The following is a 24,307-nucleotide window of genomic DNA, read 5'->3' on the forward strand; positions in this document are numbered from 1 at the left end:
ACACCATTGTTGTCTTTGAACTGCATCCATTCTGACTGGATGATTTAGAGTGATTTAGATAACATGGAAATATCCACTTTTCTGGATTTTTAACTGTCTCATTCTCTGCAATGGTTGAATAACTTGTGTATGCAATGGCATTCCCTGAAGTCACAGGGCAGCACCTTAACCCCAGAACAACTAAGGATGTCTCCCTTAAAATGAAGTAATTGTAAATACATTTTTATTCATGTGAAATTCTGTTTATAAATTATACTGTGTAAGGTAAATGGAGCTATTAGACAGGGGTGAAACCCAAAGATACATGTTGGATGTATTACCTTGCACTACCTCAATGCACTGTGCAATGATTTGATCTGTGTGAACAGCATGCCAGGCAAGCTTTTCACTGTACTTTGGTACATGTGACATTAATAAACCAATTCCAATTCTAAGGTACGCGCTTTAGTAAAATAATTTCAAAAATATCTTTTGCTGTGGTAGCTGAGAGTTTGAAGGCTTGATAATTGCAGTTAATCTGGCTGGAGGAAATAAGGGAAGGAGGATAAAATGCTAGAGCTGTGAGATACAGCATTCTGTAGTTACAGGAAATCTGAAATAAGAGAAAACTTGAAACACCCTGGAGATCAGACATTAACTACAGATAATTAAGAAAAAGTTAACGTTAGGTTAATGACCTTTCATGGGACTGGCCAGTCCTGACACAAACAGTAAAGGGTTGTATTCCAAAAATATTGAATTCAATATTGAGTCCTGAAGGTAGTGATGTTCATAGTTAAGAGTTGCTCCTTAAGCCTATATAGTGACTGGCTAGTTCAGATATAAAATTGTCAAGCTAAAATGTTAACTCGAGTCATCTCTCTTCATAAATGCAGCCAAGCCTCCTGGATACCCCTAGATTTCTCTTCTCTTAGACCTCTAGCCTTAGCTGTACTTTGCATCTCTCAGTTTCTTTGGCACAGATTCCAAACATTGTGATTTTCATGGATGCTGCCTCATCTGCTAAGTTTTCCTAGAAGTTTCCATTTTTCATTCAGATTTCCAGCAGCAGTTAAATTCTTTTTCATTTCAACAAAGTGGTAAAAACTGTTTTGAGGTGGAGAACAGTTGTAACAGCATTAGTAATATTTTATAATTGATTGCTTTAAGAATAATCTTTCCCTTGAGATTGTTAAGAATATTTATTAAATTTTAAATAATTTCTATCAGCCAAAGTTGGAGAAAGGGAGAAATAATTTTGGTGCTCGCATTAATTTTGTGCATTGTCCACACACCATAGTATTTTATTCTTGAGGTTTGTGTTGTGTAGCACAGAATAATAGGTGTTGTAAGGAAGCCTGCAAAAAGAGTTTTTTCTGATTTTCCCATTATGATAATTGGAAAGGATTTCACAAGTTGACTGGATTTGGGAGTTGTGCAAATAAGTTTGAGGGAATGGAATTACAGGTGGAAAAGGGGGGAAATTGGGGTTGTGTGAAGGACAGGATTTAGTGTAGGAGGGAGCAATTGCACGTGGAATGGGTGTTGGAAGAACAAAGACTGTTGGAGGAACAAGAAGATTTTTTTAGCTAACTCTGTATGCCACAGACCATTCCCAGTGGTTTCTTCCCCAGCTCTTCTTCCTAGTAAATTACATGTCTAACCGAAACAATACGAACTAAGCAGTAGTAACTTGTAGTCAGAAGTAGATTGGAGTAAAAGCAGTACCTTCGTAGTTTCTGATTGCTGCAGATGTGTCTCCTACCTGTTTGCCACAGCAAATTATTCACCAGAGTTCTCTGTAGTTGCCTCTTCCCCATGGCCTAAGAGCTGCCTCTTGAATTGCACTGTGAGTTCCATTCATTTATTAAGGTACAACAACTTCAAGAGAAAAGCATGGAACATCATCATCCACCATAAACTATATGGTTTGACATCATAGCCTTTGATTGTTAATTAAGATGGAGTTTGCCATATTCTTCTCAGATCTGTATATTTTTATGTGAAATACATAATAATTTAAAAAACATTAAAACCTTCTGCCTGTACTTCAAGTAACTGATAAAAGCACTCAATGTTACACATCTTACATTTTATTTAAACACTATGATTTAAGAGCCTAGATGTAAGTTCCTTCATTTGTATGTCTCTCAACAGCACAGCAATCTTAAAATTCCTTACAAAATTTAAAAATACAAAATGTACATGAAATTACAAGGCTCTGTAAACATCTGCAAAATAGCTGACGTAGCCTGTAGTAGTTTTGCTCCTTCTACAAAACATACAATTGTTGAATAATCGACCATTAGGAATGACATCTGTTTTGAGTATCAAAAATAGAGTTTTAAAGCAAGTGTTCACACCAGCAAGTGAAAGTTTTATTCTTTGGTTAAAAAAAGGATGGCAGTTCCATTGACACAGTAATGTTTTCCAAAGGATGAACATAATTGCACTGAAGCCAGTTTCAGTTCCAAATTATACAATCCCAATTCCATCCTTTTTATAACTAACACAATTATAATCCAGTACCCTTAATGTAGTTTATTTTTACTAAAATACAACCAAAGTTTTTTGAAATTTACAGATTTCTGTAGCATTTGAATAAAGTGTTAAGGCTTTCCCTACAGCTTTCCAAAAGTTCTACGAGTGTTTTTTTTAAATACACATCCAGTCAGCTCAGAGGGCACCATAATTTCAGCTTATCTTTTTAAATACCAACAGGCCAAAACTCCACTGTGCTGTTAACAAAGCTGAATTTGCATAGCCTAAAGTCTGTGCTTTTATGACAATCAATTAAAACAAACAAGATTCACGAAGTTGTTGCTTTCTACATACTTATTAAAGAAAGAGCCAACAAAACGCCATTCTATTAAGACCTTGTATGTAATCCTTGACAAAGCAGTTATATAGAAGTGGATGACCACAGCTATAGATTTTTTTTAAAAGCAGTTCTAGAATTTCTATGTCTTCAGGCGTCAAGGTAATTTTGAAGGCAACGGGAGGTTCAGTGCATAGGATTTTCTGGGGAGTTTACAGGCTTCTGTACACTAGTATAGTACAGCTTCACAAGTCACTTAAGAGAATTCGCAAGGACAACTCACATGGTATGCCAATCATTGCAAATTCCACATGCTATGATATTCAAGGTCAAAAGCTAAGGCAGGAAAGCAGTACAAGTCATCATTGATTAATTTTTGCAATAAGTGCTCGATACAATGTGAACTAAACCAAGCTTGATGTTTATCATAGTGGTTCAGCATAGGAAGAGGAAAACAATGGAACCTTTCACTATTGTGCAAGAAAAGATACTCAGGTCAGAGCTTCCTAAAACTGAGAGCAGGGTCATCAAATATAATCCTGCTTCATTAACAAATTCATTATTTTTTCACATGTGAAATTGCAATTTGGCAGTTAGAAAATCAACACCCAACATGTAAAAACTCAAAACAAATAACTCCCTATTAATTACAAATAGGACTCTTTCTGAGTCCCACAGTAATCAAGATTGTCCTTCAAATTGTTTTATCAGAAGGCGAGTAAAATTAAACACTTGTGTTTTTTTTAATATTCCTCATGTGGTGTCAATTTTTTGCTTTGCATTGAACATGATTTTTTTTAACATTCCAAGCCTAAAAAATAAATTATCCTGACAAGAATAACAGCAACTTTTGTTCCATTTTCTGCATTACATCATTTCATGTCTCATTCTTTAAACTGTATTTGTATTATTTTATAAAACAGCCCTTGAGTGTGCATTTTATAAAAGAACAAATACAGAATAGACCAATAGAGGAGTTGCTTCATTTGAATTTTAATTTTTAAAAATGTTTTCTAAGACTGGCATTCTACACAAGTGACTATTGCATTGTTTTTAAGGTGGTGATGATTCAGTTTGCTATGGAGCTGAGCAAACAGGACCAACTACTCCACATGCTAGTCCTTTAAATGTTGCACAACTTCTCTGAGAAGAAAAACTGGGCCCAGATTTTGTACTTACTGGTGAAGTAATGGCACTTGCTATTGATCTCAAAAAAAAAATTGTCCACAAAACAATTCAGTGGTTTTTTGGGATTGGTGGGATTCTTTCCTTTTCTGATGGGTATTGCTGTAAGGCATCAGTTCAACATGAACTGGCAGCCATAATTAATTACATCAAGCTGGTTGACTAGCTAATCATATTAAAACTTTTTCTTAGACAGCAAACCAGAAAGGAAAAGACACAATTTTACAATTTTTAGCAAACATTTTAAACATTTCTGTTGGAAAAATAGAGATTGGAGCTTACACAAACGATTATGGTAGAAGCTAAAATATAAATAAACATCTTAAAAAATAAATATTTTAAAATCCACTAATATTTTGAAATATTTATTTGAGAGATTTAGTTTTTGGGCCAGAAAGTTTGTTAAGCCATCGTTATCTTAATCATTAAAAACTAATTTTGAACTTAAAAGCAAAATATTTTCAGCATATTTTTCAGTTCACTTGAAAATAGCTTAAATACCATCCTGTTATCTCGACCAATTTTCCTCAAGTCTAGTGGTAAAGGCTGTGAAATACAACCTGCAAGGAACCCAACTAGTAACAGCAACATTCTGTCTACATTAAACTGCACATGCAATGAAAATTAATTTGCTGTCCATTTTATGGTGCTAAGCCAGAGAATGCTGACAGTTTTATCACTGTTACAACCTAAAATTTATGCCAATTGTTTCTTAATTTTATTTCCACTTTACCAAAGACAAACGTCATGAATTATAACTCCATCTATAATTACTTAAAATGTAATTCAGAATATCTGATATCTGATCTAAACAATCCTAATTATATATAAAAACAGATTACCAGTGCTACTAAGTGAACAAAGTACTATTTTTCTCCACAGTTCCATATTGCATATACAGCTAATATGACTGCTTTTTCATGGGACTTGCCAGATGAAGTTAGCCAGTGGAGATTTGTGAGTCACATGGGTTTTTGCAAATGACCAAAGCACTTAAAATCCTCAGCAAACTTTTGTCTTTTAACTTGTATTTGATGGCTTCAACTTAAATTGTGACATAGTAAAAATTATTTATTCCATACATCTGTTACAAAAGGCATTAATTCTATTTCTGACAACTTCTAAAAGCTAAATTAGTAAGGCGCTTGTATTTGTGCTATTTTGAACATCTACAAAGTTGCAAAAACTCCTTCAATTTGGAATGTTGTTTCCTTCACCCTCCCTCCCCATCCTGACCACATATTTCCATGATGGAATGGTCTGTTAAATCTACAAGATACCAATTAAGTTTATAAACAAATGCAATCGTACATTTGGCTTTGCTTCCCATTAACAAATAAATTGTTAAATCATTTTTACACGATGGTTTCATGATATTAGCTACACTGGGCAGGTTTACTTATCTCTGGAAGTTTTCATTGTTAAGAAACCTACAAGCTTAATAAGCACCCTTCAGAATGACAAAATGCAGATGTCACTATTTGCAGCAATTCTTTTACCATCTATTTGTATTAACACCAAACCACAGACCTCACTAAACCCCACTTTAGCTTAAAACATGTGTAATATTTTAAGGTAGGTACTACAGCAGATTCAAATTATCTTAATTGTAGTACAACATTATCCATATACAACACATTATTTGAATTAATCTACTTAAGAAGAGCAAACTCTCAAAGTGTTGCTACAGTAGATTAAAGTCACCTCTAAGTTTTTTCAGAGTTATTATTCATGTTGCTGTTAAATGCAGGAAACAGAAGACAGCATTTATGGAACATTACAATGCAGGACTGACACCATATGGTTAAACTTCAGTATAGAACTGCAGCACCCCTTGTAGAACTATGCACGGATCAACTGTTCCAGTTTATAAAAGGCCACAATGTTGGAAGCACAGCAAATTTTTAAGTTGGGGTTGAGGGTGGGATTGATGTTGGACATCAACCTGACGAAGATCAGCAAGACAACTAAATACATGCTGTTTGTAGCTGACATTAAACTCCTTCAGGTATCTCATTTTCCAAAGCTTCAGGGCAGGCACACTGTGACTGCACATGCGCCGCTGTTGCACGAGACGTTGGAATCTGTGACATATCTCTTCCAATAATTTCGTTCACTAGCAGAGAGAAAGAAGAAAAGTAAGAACATTTCCAGGAATAGATAATCCCAGAAAAAAATCATTACAATTATTATGTCAAATATTAACAGTTTAAAGAACTTGACAAGAATGTAGTTCAACAGGCGTTCAATCTTGATGAAGACGTTTGAACATTCTATCTGAACAGCATTTAGGAGTACACAAGGATTGTATCTATTCAAGAAGGCATTTCACCACCACCTTTCTTCTTCAAGGCAATTGGGAGGGACAAGAACTGCTGGCCTTACCAGCACACTAGCATTTAAAAATGAAGAGTTTTTAAAATGCTTATTTTTAATATAACATGTTGTAACAATAGCATTATTTTAATACAATATATTAAATTAATAAATCAATAGTAGCACCCTTACTGATATCACTTGGAGCACAACCATGGGGAAAATTATCAATTCCAACAGCAAGATGAATGGATCAATGCACTGTTGTAATTTATTCCTGTTTTCTCATGTAGCATATTGATCTGTTTATTAATTTTAAAGTATCAGACTTCAAGTAAATATTTTAACAAGCTATGCTTGCACATATGTAGTTATTTAAATGTTCTCATCTCACAGTCAACCCCCTGAATAAGTAAATTGTTTATTAGTTTTTCATGCAAAATAATTGCTTACCCTACAAGTTAAAAGAAAGTAGTGAGTAGCATAAAACACCATCTATACAGCCCAGCTACAAGGCACTTTGAAGCATTGAGTTCTACTGCCAAAAACATTGAAGTGGAAGTGCATCCAAATTTACTTCAGCCAAGCCAAGTACAGAGGACAATCACTCTTGGCCAAGTGGTGTTAAAATTGTGAGGGTGGCCATGAGTAATGGTTGGGATTCAAAAGACAAGAGTGCTGTGGCCACTTTACGACAAGGTCTAGTCAGGAAACTTAGCTGAAAGTCTTTGTCAGCTGGCAATTTTGCCATTAGTTTTGGCAGCCGTCAAAACTCACATTGTTTTAATGTTTTTAATAGGTAAATAAGAAATTATACTTAAAATTTAAAACACTTAACAAATTGCACTAATTTAAGGAAAACAATTTATATAAATCATTCTTGTTTCTCTGCTCTAATGAAATCAATGTGCTTGTGGATCCCAGAGAACAGCAACAAACTTCTGCTCATTCGCTGAAATGCATTGGGCCGACAGCCAGGAAACATGGAACTTTTGTGGGAATTCTTGTGCGAGCTGAGAAAGGCCATCGTAATTGGCCTTGTAAACAGCTTATCACCATTGCAGCTTAAGACCCCTTCTTGGAGACATTCCCTTAATGGCTAACCATCTCGGCCACACCACCACTTCTGTAGCTTATAACTAACCTGAGGTTCTCTCTTTCCCTGATAAGATTACGAGTTTTCAACCAAATATGGTAACTCTGCTCCTGTCACTACAGATAATGCCTGAATTTCCAACAGAGTGAATTCTGGTTAACTGAGACACATTGGGATCAGTACATTTTGGCCCAAATGAACAGCAGCCCCAATTAACTGAAGTTTCATGGAAATAGTTTTAAAAAAAGGCATAAAAATGAGAGTAAACAGAATTAGGTATTTAAATTAAATACAGAACGAACAAAAACACTACCAATAGTACTACAAAACTTTATTAGTTCCTAATAGTTATTGATGGAGGAACTCATCCACTGTGTGTGATTAACAATATCAGCACAGACACTGAGTGCAAATAATAGGACAAGGTCTAGTTTTTAAATAGCATCAGTCATGTGTTTGTCTTCAAAAAAACAGTGATTTTTGTGACTGATAGTTGGCAAAAAATAAACAATAAGACAATTCAGAACTGAATTCATACAATTCAGCCTTCATACAATGCTGTTAATGATTACATCCTCCAAATCTTCATTTTCATTGTAACATTCAAGGTGATTGTCACTATCTTCAAATTCTTTGCAGTTCCTAACTTGAAGTAGTGAAATAATTTTAACTTTCAGCCCTTCCTGGCTTCTCCAAGCCTGAATGCATGAACCCGCAGTGAGCAAACAGTTCTGAATTGTCTTATTGTTTATTTTTTGCCAACTATCAGTCACAAAAATCACTGTTTTTTTGAAGACAAACACATGACTGATGCTATTTAAAAACTGTTTGCTCTAAGTATGGTGTGGCGTTTAACAGCCAAACAAGTGTGGGCGACAGATGCTAGTTTGAACTTATTCAGCAGATCTCCTGCTCCAATTTAGTAGCATAGTTGTCCTATATAAATAAAGAGAAACCCAGCTATTTTTTTGATTTGTTTTTATTCTTTAAGAGTTGTCCCAAATAAGCAGCAGCCCCAGATGATGCCTGGCACAATTAACCAGAATCCACTTTACTCTCTGTTTTCATATTAGATTTCCATCATGATTGTAATTCTTTTTAAACCAGAGATTTATTTTTAAGAAATAGTCCAATGACAAGAAATAGCAAAATTAAATACCGAAATTCAACCCTTGATGGGAAATTTGGACATCATATTTTCAAAGTTATTTTCTTTACTTTTAAGGAAGTTAATAAACCTTAATCAAAAATGGAAATAATAAAACTGAATATTTGTAAAGAAACCAATACCTAATTCTTTCACAAATATAGATTCACAATTTTCTACCAGCCTCTAGTGTAGGCAAGATAATTTGTTCTTGTTGTAAATGAACCAGTCAACAAGAAAATGGATAAAATTATCAGTTCCTCAAGCCACATATGTAGGCTGAAAACAGGTCACTCATTTTAATAACACTGGACAATTTTTTTTCTAAAGTACAGGTGATCCCTGATTTATGAACGTCTGACTTACGGACAACTCGTACTTACGAACCGAGGAAATAGAACGTTGTCCGCCATTTTAAGTCATTGGCGTTGACACTGTGTTGAGTGTTTAACTTTGTATTTGGCTTAAATTTTTCTTAATAAGATTCACCCTGACCTCTCCCCCCCACCCCCCATTCCGGTCGGCTGCTGGCACCGTGAGATCAGTGCTGGGCTCAAGAACGAAGGTTCCTGAGTTTGATCTAGTGACAGACTGCTCCCGTGCCGGGTTGATGTTGATCCAGTGACTCCCATACCATCTGTGCTGGGTTGATGTCGAGCTCGCAACTCGACCTCGTTAAAAAAAAACTACCGCCTCCAGTTTAAATTCCCACGCGGAATATTGTGGAGGATCAAATACCCAAACCCAGCACAACCCCCACTTTCCCATTTAGCCTGTCTCAGTGCAGTGGACTTTTGGACCCAGGGAATTCAGTGCGGTGGTCCTTAGGACCCAGCAGACCTTGGGAGCCAGCGCAGCTCGGGACCCGCCGCCTGCAGTGTTTCTGTTCCATTGACGGGAAGTGATCACGGTTGAAAGTAAAGTGGAAATAATGAAGCGTTTGGAAAGAGGTGAAACGCCTTTGGTCACTGGAAAAGTGTTAGGCTACAGTTGGTCAACGTTCAGAACAATTTTAAACGATAACGGATAAAGTGAGAATAATGGAACATGTGAAAGGCCTTGCCCCGATGAAAGCTACAACTATTACTAAGCAACACGGTGGTTTAATTGTTGGAATACATACGTTTCTTAAGTGTTTTATATGCATAGAGAGGTAAAATATATACTATATACTAAGACAAACGTTTGACTAACTGACGCTAAATAATACCAGATGTACTTGTTCCAACTTACATACAAATCTGACTTAAAGACAGACTCAGGAACAGAACTCATATGTGACCCAGGGACTGCCTGTATTGCTTCCTCAAGTTTTTTTTTTGTTTATGATACACCACTTGAACACAAATATAATTCCAGACTACTGAAATCACATAGGAATTTCGAAAAACAGTAAATTAATTTATGTTGAACATAATGCATTTAATTAAATAATGGCACTGACACTGCAATAGTTCAACTAAGCTAAAAATGTTTTGTTGATGATTTTCATTTGTCCTCATGGTGCCTGAGGCTGCTCGTTTAAGTGTATAACAGTAATCAGCCAGTATTGATGGATTTCAGTTGCCCTGATACCATTTCTCCATGACTGGAATGTCCTGTTGAAATCTTAAACCATGCTTGTCACTGACAGCATCAAGATTTGCAGAAGAGAGCTCCAAAGTAAATGCAGAATATGAATCTTTAGTGACATATTGCACCTGGTGGTTTTGTATGCTTGAAGCATGGTGTCAACTAACTGCATGTGGTTTGGTGCTCTGTAGTTGCCAAGACAATTTTCAACAACATCCTTGAATGCCATCCATGCAATTTTCTCCAGTCCCACTAGAATTTCTTTGAATTGCTTGTTATTATTTGATTTGTGGACTAACAAAAATTCCTTCCTTAATCTTGGCATTGGTTATTCTGGGAAATATCTGTCTCAAATATTGAAATCCTTAACAAAAATTTATAGCCTTTCTAAAACCTGTCCTGCCATGTAGCATCCACCCTGCCTGTGCATACCCAACATAAGGAACAAGAAGTTTCAGCTTACATTGTGGGCAACATTTTAATTGACTTGAAATATGTATTTAAATAACAAAAATAGGTGATCTAAAAAAATGAGGTACGTGATTTAAAAATGGGAAACTTCATGGTGATTGTCATGATCAGCAGCTGAAAGTCTGTAAGATACACCAAAAAGTATTCAAGAAGCAAAATCTTAGTTGCCTATTGTTAGTTGCACCTTTTTGGTAATTTTTTATGAAGAAAAAATGTTTTTAAAGGTGGAATTGTTTCACATGCATCTTTCGTTGTCAAAATTGCTACCGGTTCAATCTAGCCAAGCATGTCCCACAATGTTAGACGGCAATTATAAAATTATCTTAATGCTCAAGAAGGAACAAAACTGTTTCAATTTTTAAAAATGAGTAGAAATCAATTTTTGCTATCAAATAGCATACCTGTGTGCCACATCCAGTCTCAGATTCAAGTCTCAAATCTACCATCTTTATCTATAATTGGATTTATAACCAAAGAACCTGATCTGCATACTTCATCTTTCCGTCTTTTCAACTGTTTGCTTTATGGAGGGGGGAAAAAAACTATTCATCCATTCTAAACAAAGTACAACATGTAATGCTTGTCAGATTTACAACACAGCATGGTGCAAACATATGAAAAACAGACACTATTAACTCTTTCGGAATTAACGGGGAGCTAAAAAGATAAGTGAGATTTCCTAAAGTACTTAACGTGTATTTGATGTATTCAAGTTGATAACACTTTCAAAATAAAAAAGAGGTTTAGTCTCAAATAAGTGACAATCTGTAGAGTGAAAAATTATGAATTAGCAGAAATATTTGAACAGGAGGTGCTCTTTTAAAAGGACTCAAATGGTGAACTACAAATTAACACCTCTATTAAGCTATAATTCAGGATTCCTATTTATATGCTAGTTTGCCAACTCAAATTTGATTAGTCAACTATCTTTTTCATCCTTTGAACAGTGCACATGAAACACCTGCTTCTGCAATGTACAAAGGATATATTATTGTCCATGTTTCAAAGTAGTTGATGACAGCCAGAAATATCTGTGACTTATATCTAATCAAGGAGTAATAACCATTTGGGTATCTAAGCGAAACACAATTCCGATCTCTGAAGGTGAAATTTTAATTACATGGCATTTACCTCAATTTAATATTTGCTAATAGTATGCTAATGGGAAAATAGTAACAATCCTATTTGTTTATGCTTGACCCAATTCTTTTTAAAAATGCTTATTACACTGAGAATTACACTCTCAATATTAGCTTAAATTATTCAGATTCACTACTTCATACTACTATGTTTAATTAATGAATAAGGGAGTTTTTTTTAGCCAGAGAGGAGTGAATCTGTGGAGTGCTCTGCCAAAGGCTTCAGTGGAGGCCATGTGTAAGGTGGAAGCTGATAGTTTCCCGATCAGTCTGGGCATCAAAGGACATGGTAAGAAAGCAGGTGTGTGGGGTTGAGTGGGATCTGGGATCAGCCATGATGGAATGGCAGAGCAGACTCAATGGGCTGAATAGACTAATTCTGCTCCTATGTCTTATGCTCTAGACTGCATTATAGACCTGGTTCAAACACAGACAAAATAAGAGCTCTGAATTCTTGAGGTGAATTGAGAATAACCTCACTTGACAACAGCAGCACTTGACCCCAGTTTAGAAAGCCTTCCACTGACTGTCATCATAGTGCAAAGTAAGATGCTAATAGCTGTTGGAGGACACTGCTGGAATTCAGGAGAATGAGAGGGGCTTTAATAGAAACATAAAATTATGAAAGGGTTAGATAAGATAGAGACAGGGAAGTTGCTTCCACTGGTGCGTGACACTAGAACTAGGGGACATAACCTTAAGACTCAGGAACTAGACTTAGGATGGAGATGAAGAGAAACTGCTTTTCACAGACAGCAGTCAATGGATTTCTCTGCCCAGGGAAGCAGTCGAGGCTGCCCCATTAAATACAATTAAGACAGTTAAATACAGTTCCTCCAGCATCTGGGGTGTGTTGTTAAGATACCGTTAGGTAAAATTTTGTATTTCAGGGGAATTAAGGGTTATGGGGAAAAGACTATAGATGAAGCAGAGTCCAAGATAATTATCATGGCCATATCAGCCAATGTCTTATTGATGGCAGAGCAGGCTTGATGGGTCAGATGGCCTACTCCTGGACCTACTTTTTATGCTCTTTGTGAAAAGGAAAAAGTTCGTCATTAAGTATTCTACTTTGTTCAATTGAAGCAAATCAAGTTTTTAGTAGCTACTACTTGGCTTAGCCATATTTTAAATATATAGAAGCTGTCATGTCCTATGTCAGTAGAAGTGCAAAATTCGTCAAAAGTGGCTGCACAACCAGACAAGGTGGTGTTTAGCATGCTGGCATTTATCAGTCAGAGCACTGAGTTTAGCTTAGGGTTAGAGGCAGCTTATTGCAGTTGTATATCCATACTTTGAGTATAGTGATTCATCTGTTGTCGGCCCCCAACCAACACATACTCCACTCTCCCCTCCTACCCCTCCTCTCAGCCCCCCACCCTGCTCTCATGACTACACCTCTCCCTCACCTGAAATCTCCATGGTGGGCTTCACATCTGAACAGGTGAGAAGACAGTTGAAACATCTCCACCCAAGCAAGGCTGCAGGCCTGGATGGTGTCAGCCCCAGGGTGCTCAAAGCCTGTGCCCCCCAGCTAGGTAGAGTACTACACCATGTCTTCAACCTGAGCTCAAGTTCCTGTTCCAGAGAGTTCCTGTGCTGTGGAAGACGTCCTGCCTCAACCCTGTACCGAAGACGCCACAGCCCAGTGGCTCCAATGACAACAGGCCGGTGGCATTGACCTCCCACATCATGAGGACCCTGGAGAGACTTGTTCTAGAGCAGCTCTGGCCTATGGTTAGTCCACACTTAGACCCCCTCCAGTTCGCCTACCAGTCCCGACTAGGAGTTGAGGATGCCATCGTCTACTTGCTGAACTGTGTCTACGCCCACCTGGACAAGCCAGCGAGCACTTTGAGGGTCATGTTTTTTGACTTCTCCAGTGCGTTCAACACCATCCACCCTGCTCTGCTGGGTGAGAAGCTGACAGTGATGCAGGTGGATGCTTCCCTGGTGTCATGGATTATTGATTACCTGGCTGGCAGACCACAGTACGTGTGCTTGCAACACTGTGTGTCAGACAGAGTGGTCAGCAGCACTGGGGCTCCACAGGGGACTGTCCTGTCTCCCTTTCTCTTCACTATCTACACCTTGGACTTCAGTAACTGCACAGAGTCTTGCCATCTTCAGAAGTTTTCTGATGACTCTGCCACAGTTGGATGCATCAGCAAGGGAGATTAGGCTGAGTACAGGGCTACAATGGGAAACTTTGTCACATGGTGTGAGCAGAATCATCTGCAGCTTAATGTGAAAAAGACTAAGGAGCAGGTGGTGGAACTGAGGAGGGCTAAGACACCGGTGACCCCTGTTTCCATCCAAAGGGTCAGTGTGGACATGGTGGAGGATTACAAATACCTGGGGATATGAATTGACAATAAACTGGACTGGTCAAAGAACACTGAGGCTGTCTACAAGAAGGGTCAGAGCCGTCTGACTGAGGTCCTTTAACATCTGCCAGACAGTGCTGAGAATGTTCTACGAGTCTGTGGTGGCCAGTGCTATCATGTTTGCTGTTGTGTGCTGGGGCAGCAGGCTGAGTGTAGCAGACACCACCAGAACCAACAAACTCATTCGTAAGGCCAGTGATGTTGTGCAGGTGGAAATGGACTCTCTGACGGTGGTGTCGGAAAAGAGGATGCTATCCAAGTTGCATGCCATCTTGGACAATGTCTCCCATCCACTCCATTATGTACTGGTTAGGCACAGGAGTACATTCAGCCAGAGACTCATTCCACCGAGATGCAACACTGAGCGCCATAGGAAGTCATTCCTGCCTGTGACCATCAAACTTTACAACTCCTCCCTCAGAGGGTCAGACACCCTGAGCCAATAGGTTGGTCCTGGACTTATTTCCACTTAGAATAATTTACTTATTATTATTATTTTTAGAAAAAAATTATTTATGGTTTTATATTGCTATATCTCCACACTATTCTTGGTTGGTACTACTGTAACGAAACCCAATTTCCCTTGGGATCAATAAAGTATGTCTGTCTGTCTAGTGTAGTTTTGGTCACCCTGGCGAGGATGCAAGAGATTTATGAGGATATTGCCAAGACTAGAGACTCTGAATTAGAATGAGGTTGGTCAAATAGGAATTTTATTTCTTAGAGAATGAGGAATAATCTCATAGAAGTTTATAAAATCATTAGGGATATGGTTAAGGTGGATGGTCTTTTCTCTACGGTTGAAGCATCCAAAACTAGCAGGGACAGACACAAGAGGGGAGAAACTTGAATGAGAACTGAGAGAACTGTTCTTACACAGACGATAGTAGGGTGCCAGGATAAGTGAGCGTTGCAAATACATACAACATTTAAGAGGCATTTAGATGGGAAGGGAAGAGGTTGGATGGTTATCAGGCGAACTTGGGCATCTGGGACTGGCAGGGAAGATGCTGTGGCTGGCATAGGCCAATTGGTCCAAAGGGCCTGTTTCCTTGTTGTATTACTGTATGACTCTATGGAACTAAGACCTCTGCAAATCAGTGACATTGCCACAGCCTTTAAAATTTGATGTAGGTATGGAAAATAGAAACATCCTGATGTGCATTTGGCTTTCTCTGTAACTTTAATTTTCAAATCAAGCAATTAATATGATTTGGAGACCAGCAAAAGCTAACTGACCCAACTACTTCAAAAGATTGATTTAAAGAAAATATCTTTCCTCACCAAGCATCCAATTTCAAAAAATGTTTTTTTCTGACTACATCAAACAAAATATTCAAAATTTTAGAGAATTATTCTGAAATTGCTAAGTACTGAAAGTTGGTCAAAGTCCTTTTTTATTCTGGAAATAAATGAAAATGATAAATATTCAAACAGTGTTGCACTTTCAAGCTACAATGAACTTTCCCTTTCAACATTGTTGAATGCTTTCCTTACCAAACTCTGACAGGTTCAGAATATTTTTTTGGAAAACTAAACCACCTGAAAAGTCCTCCAAAGCATATTCAGTGTGATTCAAAATACTTTTACCACTTCTGCCTTTGCCCAGCAATCAATCATTCATAAAATAATGATGCTTTAAATTATTTTTTGCAATAAACAAAACTTGGTTCCTCAGAAACTTGCATGACTGTCATTGCTAATGAAACCAGCATACTTTTTCTCACAACAACACACACAAAATGCTGGTGGAACACAGCAGGCCAGGCAGCATCTATAGGGAGAAGCGTTGTCGACGTTTCGGGCCCACATCCCATTCCCATTCTGCTATGTCTATCCATGGCCTTCTCTATTGTCAAAATGAATCCGAACTCAGGTTGGAGGAAAAACACCTTATATACCGGCTGGGTAGCCTCCAACTTGATGGCATGAACATTGACTTCCCTAACTTCTGTTAATGCCCCTCCTCCCCTTCTTACCCCATCCCTGACATATTTAGTTGTTTGCCTATTCTCCATCTCCCTCTGGTGCCCCCCCCCCCTTTTCTTTCTCCCGAGGCCTCCCGTCCCATGATCCTTTCCCTTCTCCAGCTCTGTATCACTTTCGCCAATCACCTTTCCAGCTCTTAGCTTCATCCCGCCCCCTTGGTCTTCTCCTATCACTTCGCATTTCCCTCTCCCCCAACTACTTTCAAATCTCTTACTATCTTTCCTTTCAGTTAGTCCTGACAAAGGGTCTCGGCCCAAAACGTCGACAGTGCTTCTCCCTATAGATGCGGCCTGACCTGCTGTGTTCCACCAGCATTTTGTGTGTTGTTGTTGTTTGAATTTCCAGCATCTGCAGATTTCCTCATGTTTGACTTTTTCTCATCTATTTTTGTCTTTTTCAATTTTCCATCCATTGGCCATTCAATTCTGTTCTCTAATTTAAATAGAACAATGTACATCTTTGTACATTGGTGTACAAACCAGCGTACATTTAAAACAAACCATTCAATTCTGTTCTCTATTATTGCTGATGGGTTGGATGTTGAAGTTAAAAGTTTAGTTCTGCATTGTACATGTTACTGGGTCAAATTCCAAAAATGAGCAAAGGAACATAAATGAAGCTGAATGAATACTTTGAATATTGCACTGTAAGAAAGTAGCGAGTGAGGACAAGAGCCAATATGAGAGTAGTCTTTCAATTAGGAATTCATCAGCTTGCATTCAATACTTCTTCCTATTAATTAATTCCTTATGGCAACCTTTGAATTCATTCATTTCAGCAAGCTTATTTTGAAACCACTTCTGGCTCTGATCCTTCCCATTGCCAGTTTCTTGTTCTATCATTGATATAAAGTCAGGTACAACTTTGTCTTATTTTCCTCCATTATCATAACTCCATAGCTGCAGTCTCTTTAAACTCAGCTTGTAACTTCACTGCCCCATTCAAGCCTCAGTTAAAACCTATTACATTTGGTAACTATTTCAGTACGTTCCTGCTTGGGCGTGACTTCCAATTGTGAAGCAACTTGTGATGTTTACTAAAAATGCATATTAAATACAATCAAAACTAAAGAGATATACAGTGGATTATAGTTAAGTAGGCCAACAGTTAATTGCGGCTGCCACTTATTTGGGACAACTCAAAAAAAAACCTGAGGAAATACTCAGGATACCTTTTGTTTACTTGGGACAGTATGCTGTTTAATTGGGGCAGGAGGCTGTTGCTAAACAGTTTCTTATTAGTGTCAGACACGTGCACTTGTGTGGCTGTTAGATACGGCACCGTGCTTTGAGTGAAGTTTTTAAAATAGTACCAGTTGTGTGTGTTTACGTTCAAAAAGCAGTGATTTTTGTCACCGATAGCTTGTGAGAAATAAGCAGCAAGTCAACTCAAAACTATTTTGCTAGATGTGGTTTTAAGCATTCAGGCTTGGGGATGCCAGAAATATCAGGGAGTGAAAATGAAACTATTTCACTACTTCAACAAGTTAGGAACTATGGAGAATTTGAAAGAATTGATAATTATCTTGAATGTTACAATGGAAATGAGAATTTGGAGGATGCAATAGCCAACAGCATTGAACGAAGGTGGTCTATTATCTTATGCTAAATGTCTGTGCTCACTTTGTTCTGTTACAGTCAATCAAGGCCGGCTGGTGGCGTAGTGGCATCAGAGCTGGACTTTGTGGCAGAAGGTCCTGAGTTTGAATCCAGTCGGCTCCTCTGGACGTTTTCCATCCATGTCGAGCTAGCAACTCGACCTCATAAAAAAGAAACTGCCTGCTACAGAAACATCAACAGCAAAAAAAGTTGATGGCCTATGCTCTCATGCGAGTTAAAAGGCAACTTCTTCTTCTACAGTCAATCAAGAGAACTTGGTCGCGTAGAGGTACACTGGATGAATTCCTCAGTTGATAAGAATAAGGAGCCAAAATGCTTGGAGCCAGAAGTATTTCAGATTTTGGATTTTGGAATATTTGCATCTATATAAAGAGGTATTGTTGTGAATGTACCACAGCTCTGAGGGGCCGAAGGGTGCGGGGTAGCCCCCTCCTTTGTGAGAATCGCAAGAGCATTATTGGGTTGGGTCAGAGGAACCAGGAAATGAGAGAGAGACATGGCCATTGTCTCCTGGAGACAACGTTTGTGGATTGGGGACTATGCTGCGTGCAAGCCCTCGGGCAAAGTGAGAGTTGAGAGAGAGATTGCATCACCCCAACCTGATTGACATCTACTACCCTGCGAGTTAAAAGGAGGGGCTGTAGGCACAGCCCCTCAGACGCACCAGCAAAAACGCTAGCGATCCCGTAATAGCGGGAAGCCATTTGAAGGAAGCCACGTGCGTTCAGTTCCCTTGCCTGGGAGCTGGTGGCTGGTACCACGGAAAACGACTTGGAACTAACACCGGGGAACCAACTCCCCCGACGCAATGGATTGGCCTGATAAAAGACCTGGGCAAGTTTCAAACCGTCTCTCTTAAACCCAAAGAGCTGCAGCTTGAAAGGACAGTGACTTTTATCTTTCCATCGGACAATACAATATCCCCTAGACCGGGGGTCAGCAACCTCTACCACTGAAAGAGCCACTTGGACCCGTTTCCCACAGAAAAGAAAACACTGGGAGCCGCAAAACCCGTTTGACATTTAAAATGAAATAACACTGCATACAACATTTTGTTTTGCCTTTATGCTATGTATAAACAAACTATAATGTGTTGCATTTATGAAATTGATGAACTCCTGCAGAGAAAACGAAATTACATTTCTGCATGCAACAAAAACATTTTGAACTCCGAAAAAAAGACGTTGGGTTGAAGGTTACTTTTAAGTAAAATACTCAACGTCTATTTGAGTCCTTCTTGTATTTATGAAAAACGCCAAACTTAAATTTGCCGCCAGCAGCAAACCAAAAATAACGTCAGACAGCTGTCAACCTGAAAAATAAAAGGACTATTTCACTGAACAATGAAAAAATATGAATATATGTAAAATGATAGGCAATTAAAATATTTATCATACTTGGTCAGGTTGACTCACACCTGCCAATGCAGTCGTATTCAGTAGGGATGGATCGATGCTTAGGGAAGTGACCGGGAAGGATAATGTGTTTTTTTCCTCTCTGAACTTACAGAAGCGTTTCCCAAACGATGTTTGCATTGCGATGATTGCAGAATGTAAATACTCCGAATTTATCATGTCGTGACCTTGTTTGAACTCTCTCAAATTGGGGAAGTGAGACAATGTGCCTTTCTGTAAATCTCTGGCAAGCACTGTCAACTTGCGCTCGAATGCCAAAACATCCTCCAACATGTGCAGGGCTGTACGTCCTCACCCCGTTGAAGAGCTGTGTTCAGCGTGTTCAGGTGGACTGTCATGTCTACCATGAAGTGTAGCTTTTCCAGCCACTCTGGCTGTTCCAGCTCAGGAAAGTTGAGCCCTTTGCTGCCCAGGAAAGTTTTCACTTCTTCCAGACACGCGACAAAGCGTTTCAGCACCTCCCCTCTGGACAGCCAGCGATAAAAACACGTTGTAGCGGTGTGCTACACGCAGTCAGTAAACTGCAGTCAAAGATAGCTTTATTCGAACTAAACAGCCTTGCTTTTATGCCTCCCTCAACCCGCCCCCCATGGGCGCGGATGCTGCAAAAGACACGTACTCACAAACCCCCGTAGGCTATCTCCCTTAGCCTGAACGCTGGCTAATTGTGAGCCGGTTCGGATGTGTCAGGAAATGGGTCACCACAACGTCTTATTTAGATTGTACAAGATCACCATAATCTTCAAATTTAGAATTACATTTCAAAAACTAACAAACTAACATAAAATACATTTTAATTAAATACTGACCAATTATTTCCCAAAGCAACAGGGAGCCGCAGCACTGACGTAAAAGAGCCACATGTGGCTCCGGAGCCGCGGGTTGCCGACCCCCGCCCTAGACAAACGATAGAGCTATTGCTTAATTGATGATTATTATTATACCCGCGTTTTTAGATTGAGTATTGACGACGTATATTATCTGAATGTCTGTACTAATCTTATTTTGTGCCCCTTTATAAATAAAGACTTTTAAAAATAGTACCATCAGACTTCAACGGACCTCTCGATCTTTGCTGGTAAGTGACCCAGTTACGGGGTTCGTAACAGTATCTTGGGGATGGGACCCCCAAGTCTAAACACAAAATCTATTTACATTACATATACAGCTTATACATATAACCTGAAAGTAGTTTTATATAAGCATGAAATGATAATATGTACATTGAACCATCATCTTGGGATGAGAAAGGGCTCTGTTGGATGACTTCTTTGAATGTTTCTTCCAGTGTCGTTTGCCTCATTAACATGGATTTTTGTCGTAGCAATCCTTCTTTGATTTTATAAATTGACATGATTTCTCGTTCTATTATGAATGCATGATGCTCTGGCCCTTCAATTTCTGTTCTGCTTCATGATCAGCAGATACTTTATTACCACAAATCTTTTTAAGTTTTTAATGCTGTGCCTTTCCTTAAATTTCTGCAACCAGCCTACCGAATATTCACAATTCCCTTCAATTTTCAGTTCGTTGCGATAGATGTGTGCTCATTTTATGATTAACATACTTTTGAGCGAGATATGTTGACTTCAACACTGACAAATCCACTCTTAATTTTCCATTTGTGGTGTCACGTCAGTGCTCAAAAAAATTTTGTATTTCAGAGGTTTTGAGATTTTGGATTTTTGCATAAGGGGTGCTCAACTTGTACACAGTTTTATAGTACTGCAGTAGTATTGATAGTGTTCTAATTTGTTCTACATGTCATTTAATTACATAATTTGTTCCTTAGTTAAATGATCATTTGTCTTCTTTATATCTTTTAACTATATCATGGAACTTCAGTTAATTAGGACAGCCACTTAATTGGGCCAAAATGTACTGGTCCAGGTGGGTCCCAATTAACCGTAATCCACTGTACTTAAAAGTTTCAACCCCAGATCATATTACTTCAGTTCTATTGTGTAAAACGTGTGCTACTTAATTAACAATACTAGAGTATTAATTCAAGTTACCATTGCAAAATAATCTGCAGGATATATTTAACACAAAAAAGACCAAGTGGTTAAATACAATATAAGAGTGCACTGACAAAAAGAAGAAAACCAGACTAAGAGCTTCTATAGTAAAATAAAAGACTAGGAAGGGCAAATGTGAGTCTCCTTAAGATAAGCCAACTCAGAGAAGAATAAGGAAATGCAGAGAAAGAAAGCAACCAATTTGAATCTGTCTTCACAGAAGATGCACAAACCCTGCCAGAAATATTTGAAAACCATGAGAATGATGAAATTAATAAATATTAGTCATAAACTGGTACTAGAGATATTACTGAGCTTGAGAATCCCAAGGACATAAAGAGATAATAGCTCTACTTAATTAAGAGTTTGAGGAAATTTTGTATGTCACCAAAGATCCTTGCAAATTTCTAAGGTGTACTGTGGAGAGCATTCTAATTGGTACGGAGGCTCAAGTACAGAATCCCAAGAGGCTTCGGGGATTGCAGACTCAGCCATCTCCATCACAGTCTCAAGTCCCCCCATTATTGAGAACACCTTCAAAAGGTGATGTCTCAAGGCAGCAACATTCATCATTAAGAACCCCCACTATCCAAGGACACATCCTCTTTTTGTACAACAAACGAGATGTTACAGGAGCCTAGAGACCCACACTCAACAATTCAGAAACAGCTTCATGCTCTCTGCCATCAAATTTCTGAATAGAGAACATGACTGCATTATTCCTTTATTTGCACTATTTATTTCTGCAACCACAAAACAATTAATTTCATTTAAGACAGCGATTATAAATCTGACACTAGTGGCTGTGAAGGTTCAGTCATTGTGTTCATTCACAACAAAGATCATTTTGGATGTTAAGGGAAATATGCAGATGAGATAGATCAATCATGATCTTGGTGAACGGCAGTGCAAACTGATCCTGCTTTTATTTTTATGCAAGTTACTTTCCATCCCACATGTTAAATAAACTCAACAGTTTTACATCTCATTCATGTAACTACGCTGAAATTGAAAGTAGCTTTGTAACATTAACAAAATAATAGTTCTTTTCAGAGGATCAAATTTACAAGGTGGTTTCCTAATGCTTTTCCGGAGGCACCTTGCTTGCATGCTGAATATAAACAGCTCCAACAACTGGGCTTTCAAGTGAGCCAAATGTGGGTTTTACTTTGAATACCTTACAGATCTTCTCTAATTCCAGGTCAAACATGTAGCCAGAAACTAAACTGTAGCATCAACTTGAAAATAAATAAGCATTCACTTATTTCTCAGTTGAGCTTTTACCTGTGGCCCTGCAAATCAGTATATTTTATCTTTCAGATGTGTCATGTAATTTACTAACACCCATCACTGTCACACTGGTACTGTGAGTAGCATCAAGTCTTGGATTAGAAAAGTTCTTGGCAGTCTTGATGACTGCTGGAAGTAACATTTGACTATTTTAATTGTAAGTTTCAATTCTAATGGTCCAGCCAAAAAGAACCAATCATTTATAAAAAAAAATGCATCCTTGGTCATTAGCCTATAACATGTACTAACATTTCAAATTAGTTACTACTTTGCAATAAACATTTCCAGTTTAATCTGCTCTAACCTGTACAATGCAGTGAACCAAAAAAAATTAAATCAAACTAGCTTAAGCATTAACACAAACCTCACTACATTATACCGTATTCCAATGACGAATTATCTCTGGGGAAATTACACTCATACTCTAAATACAATCCATAGAGAGAGAAAGTGCAACAAGACTTTGGAATGGAATCAATGATAAGCAGCGATTATTCAGTCACAGGTGGTGGAGGAGGAAAGAAACATGGAAAAATTACACCAGCTTCTCCCCAAAACACTTACACAAAAACAAGACCATAATGATGATACACACTGGTGTTATGATCAGCAGGTAATTCAGGACCTTGTTGCATTTGCCAGATGAATATTTCTCTGAAGTGGGCAAAGCAGAGATCATTTGGGAATTCATGATAAAGTCATGAGTTTCTGTATTGCTGCTGCTGCTGAATCTCTTACAAATTGCTGCAGCACATCTCATGGTTATCACATATATTGCCCTACAGTGGTGAAGGCATTGGTAATGGCAGGTATGAGGAACTTCATTCTTGCCACATTGGACATTCACCAATATGCTTACAGACAGAGATCCTCTATGACAGATGCCATATCATCTGTAATGCATCTGGCTGTGTCACACCTTGAAAACAAAGACATTTATGTCAGAATACTGTTTCTGGATTTCAGTTCGGTATTCAACACTTCTGTCCCACAGATCTTTTTGAACAAACTTCTTTCAGTCCAAATACACATTTGTGCAACTGGGTGTTAGACTTCCTAACCAACAGGGTACAAGTCAGGATGCACAAACATTTTTCCTTCCCCATCATTCGCAACACGGCTGCTCCCCAGGGATCTGTGCTGAGCCCAGTGCAGTACACTCCGCTCACACGACTGCACATTGTCATGTTTGCTGATGACATGGCAGTGGTGGTGCTCAGTGCCAACAACGATGAGATGGCCTATAGAGAGGAGGTGAAAGAGCCTGAACCCCCTGTGCCAGGCAAATAACCTCTTCCTCAATGTAAACAGGATAAAGGAGATGGTTTACTTCAGGAGAACTCACACCCCTCTGCAAATCTATATTCACATCATTCTAGAGATGCGCAGTAGAGATCATCCTAACAAGTTACAACATATCACTGCAACAGACTACGTGCCATCAGGAACATATATTCAGTAAGGTGCCTGAAAAGGGCCAGTAACATCATGAAGGATCTCATGCACCTTGCTTATGGACTGTTGGTCCAACTGCTATCAGGGAGGAGGCTACATATCATCCATGCCAGGACCACCAGACTCAAAAACAGTTACTTTGCTCAAGGAGTAAGGTTGATCAACACCTCAACCCACTAACCCACTTTTCCACATCATCAACCACCATTATACTTTATCATTTCCTGTCAGTTACCGTATGTACAGACACTCCGGGTGTCTAGTGTCACTTTACGGACATACAATCAATTTATGTACATAAGCTACCTTATGTATTTATATTTATTATGCTTTTTAAATTAAACTCGTGTTCTTTATCTTGCTGTGTTTATTTTTGTGTTCCTCCTTGGATTTGGAGTAATAATTATTTTG

General features: G+C 38.4%; 1 protein-coding gene across 1 annotated transcript in view; it reads right to left on the minus strand.

Annotated features, from left to right (window-relative positions):
- Window positions 1-2,056: 2,056 nt before the first annotated feature.
- Window positions 2,057-24,307, minus strand: part of nfatc3a (nuclear factor of activated T cells 3a) — a 176,429-nt gene continuing 154,178 nt past the window's right edge. The window contains exon 10 of the mRNA XM_059992800.1: window positions 2,057-6,098. Within this exon, the coding sequence (XP_059848783.1) occupies window positions 5,977-6,098 (122 nt within the window). The 3' untranslated portion in view covers window positions 2,057-5,976. The remainder of the gene's footprint in view (window positions 6,099-24,307) is intronic.

The sequence above is a fragment of the Hypanus sabinus genome, chromosome 17, assembly GCF_030144855.1.
Source record: "Hypanus sabinus isolate sHypSab1 chromosome 17, sHypSab1.hap1, whole genome shotgun sequence".
In the NCBI taxonomy this organism is placed as follows: domain Eukaryota; kingdom Metazoa; phylum Chordata; class Chondrichthyes; order Myliobatiformes; family Dasyatidae; genus Hypanus; species Hypanus sabinus.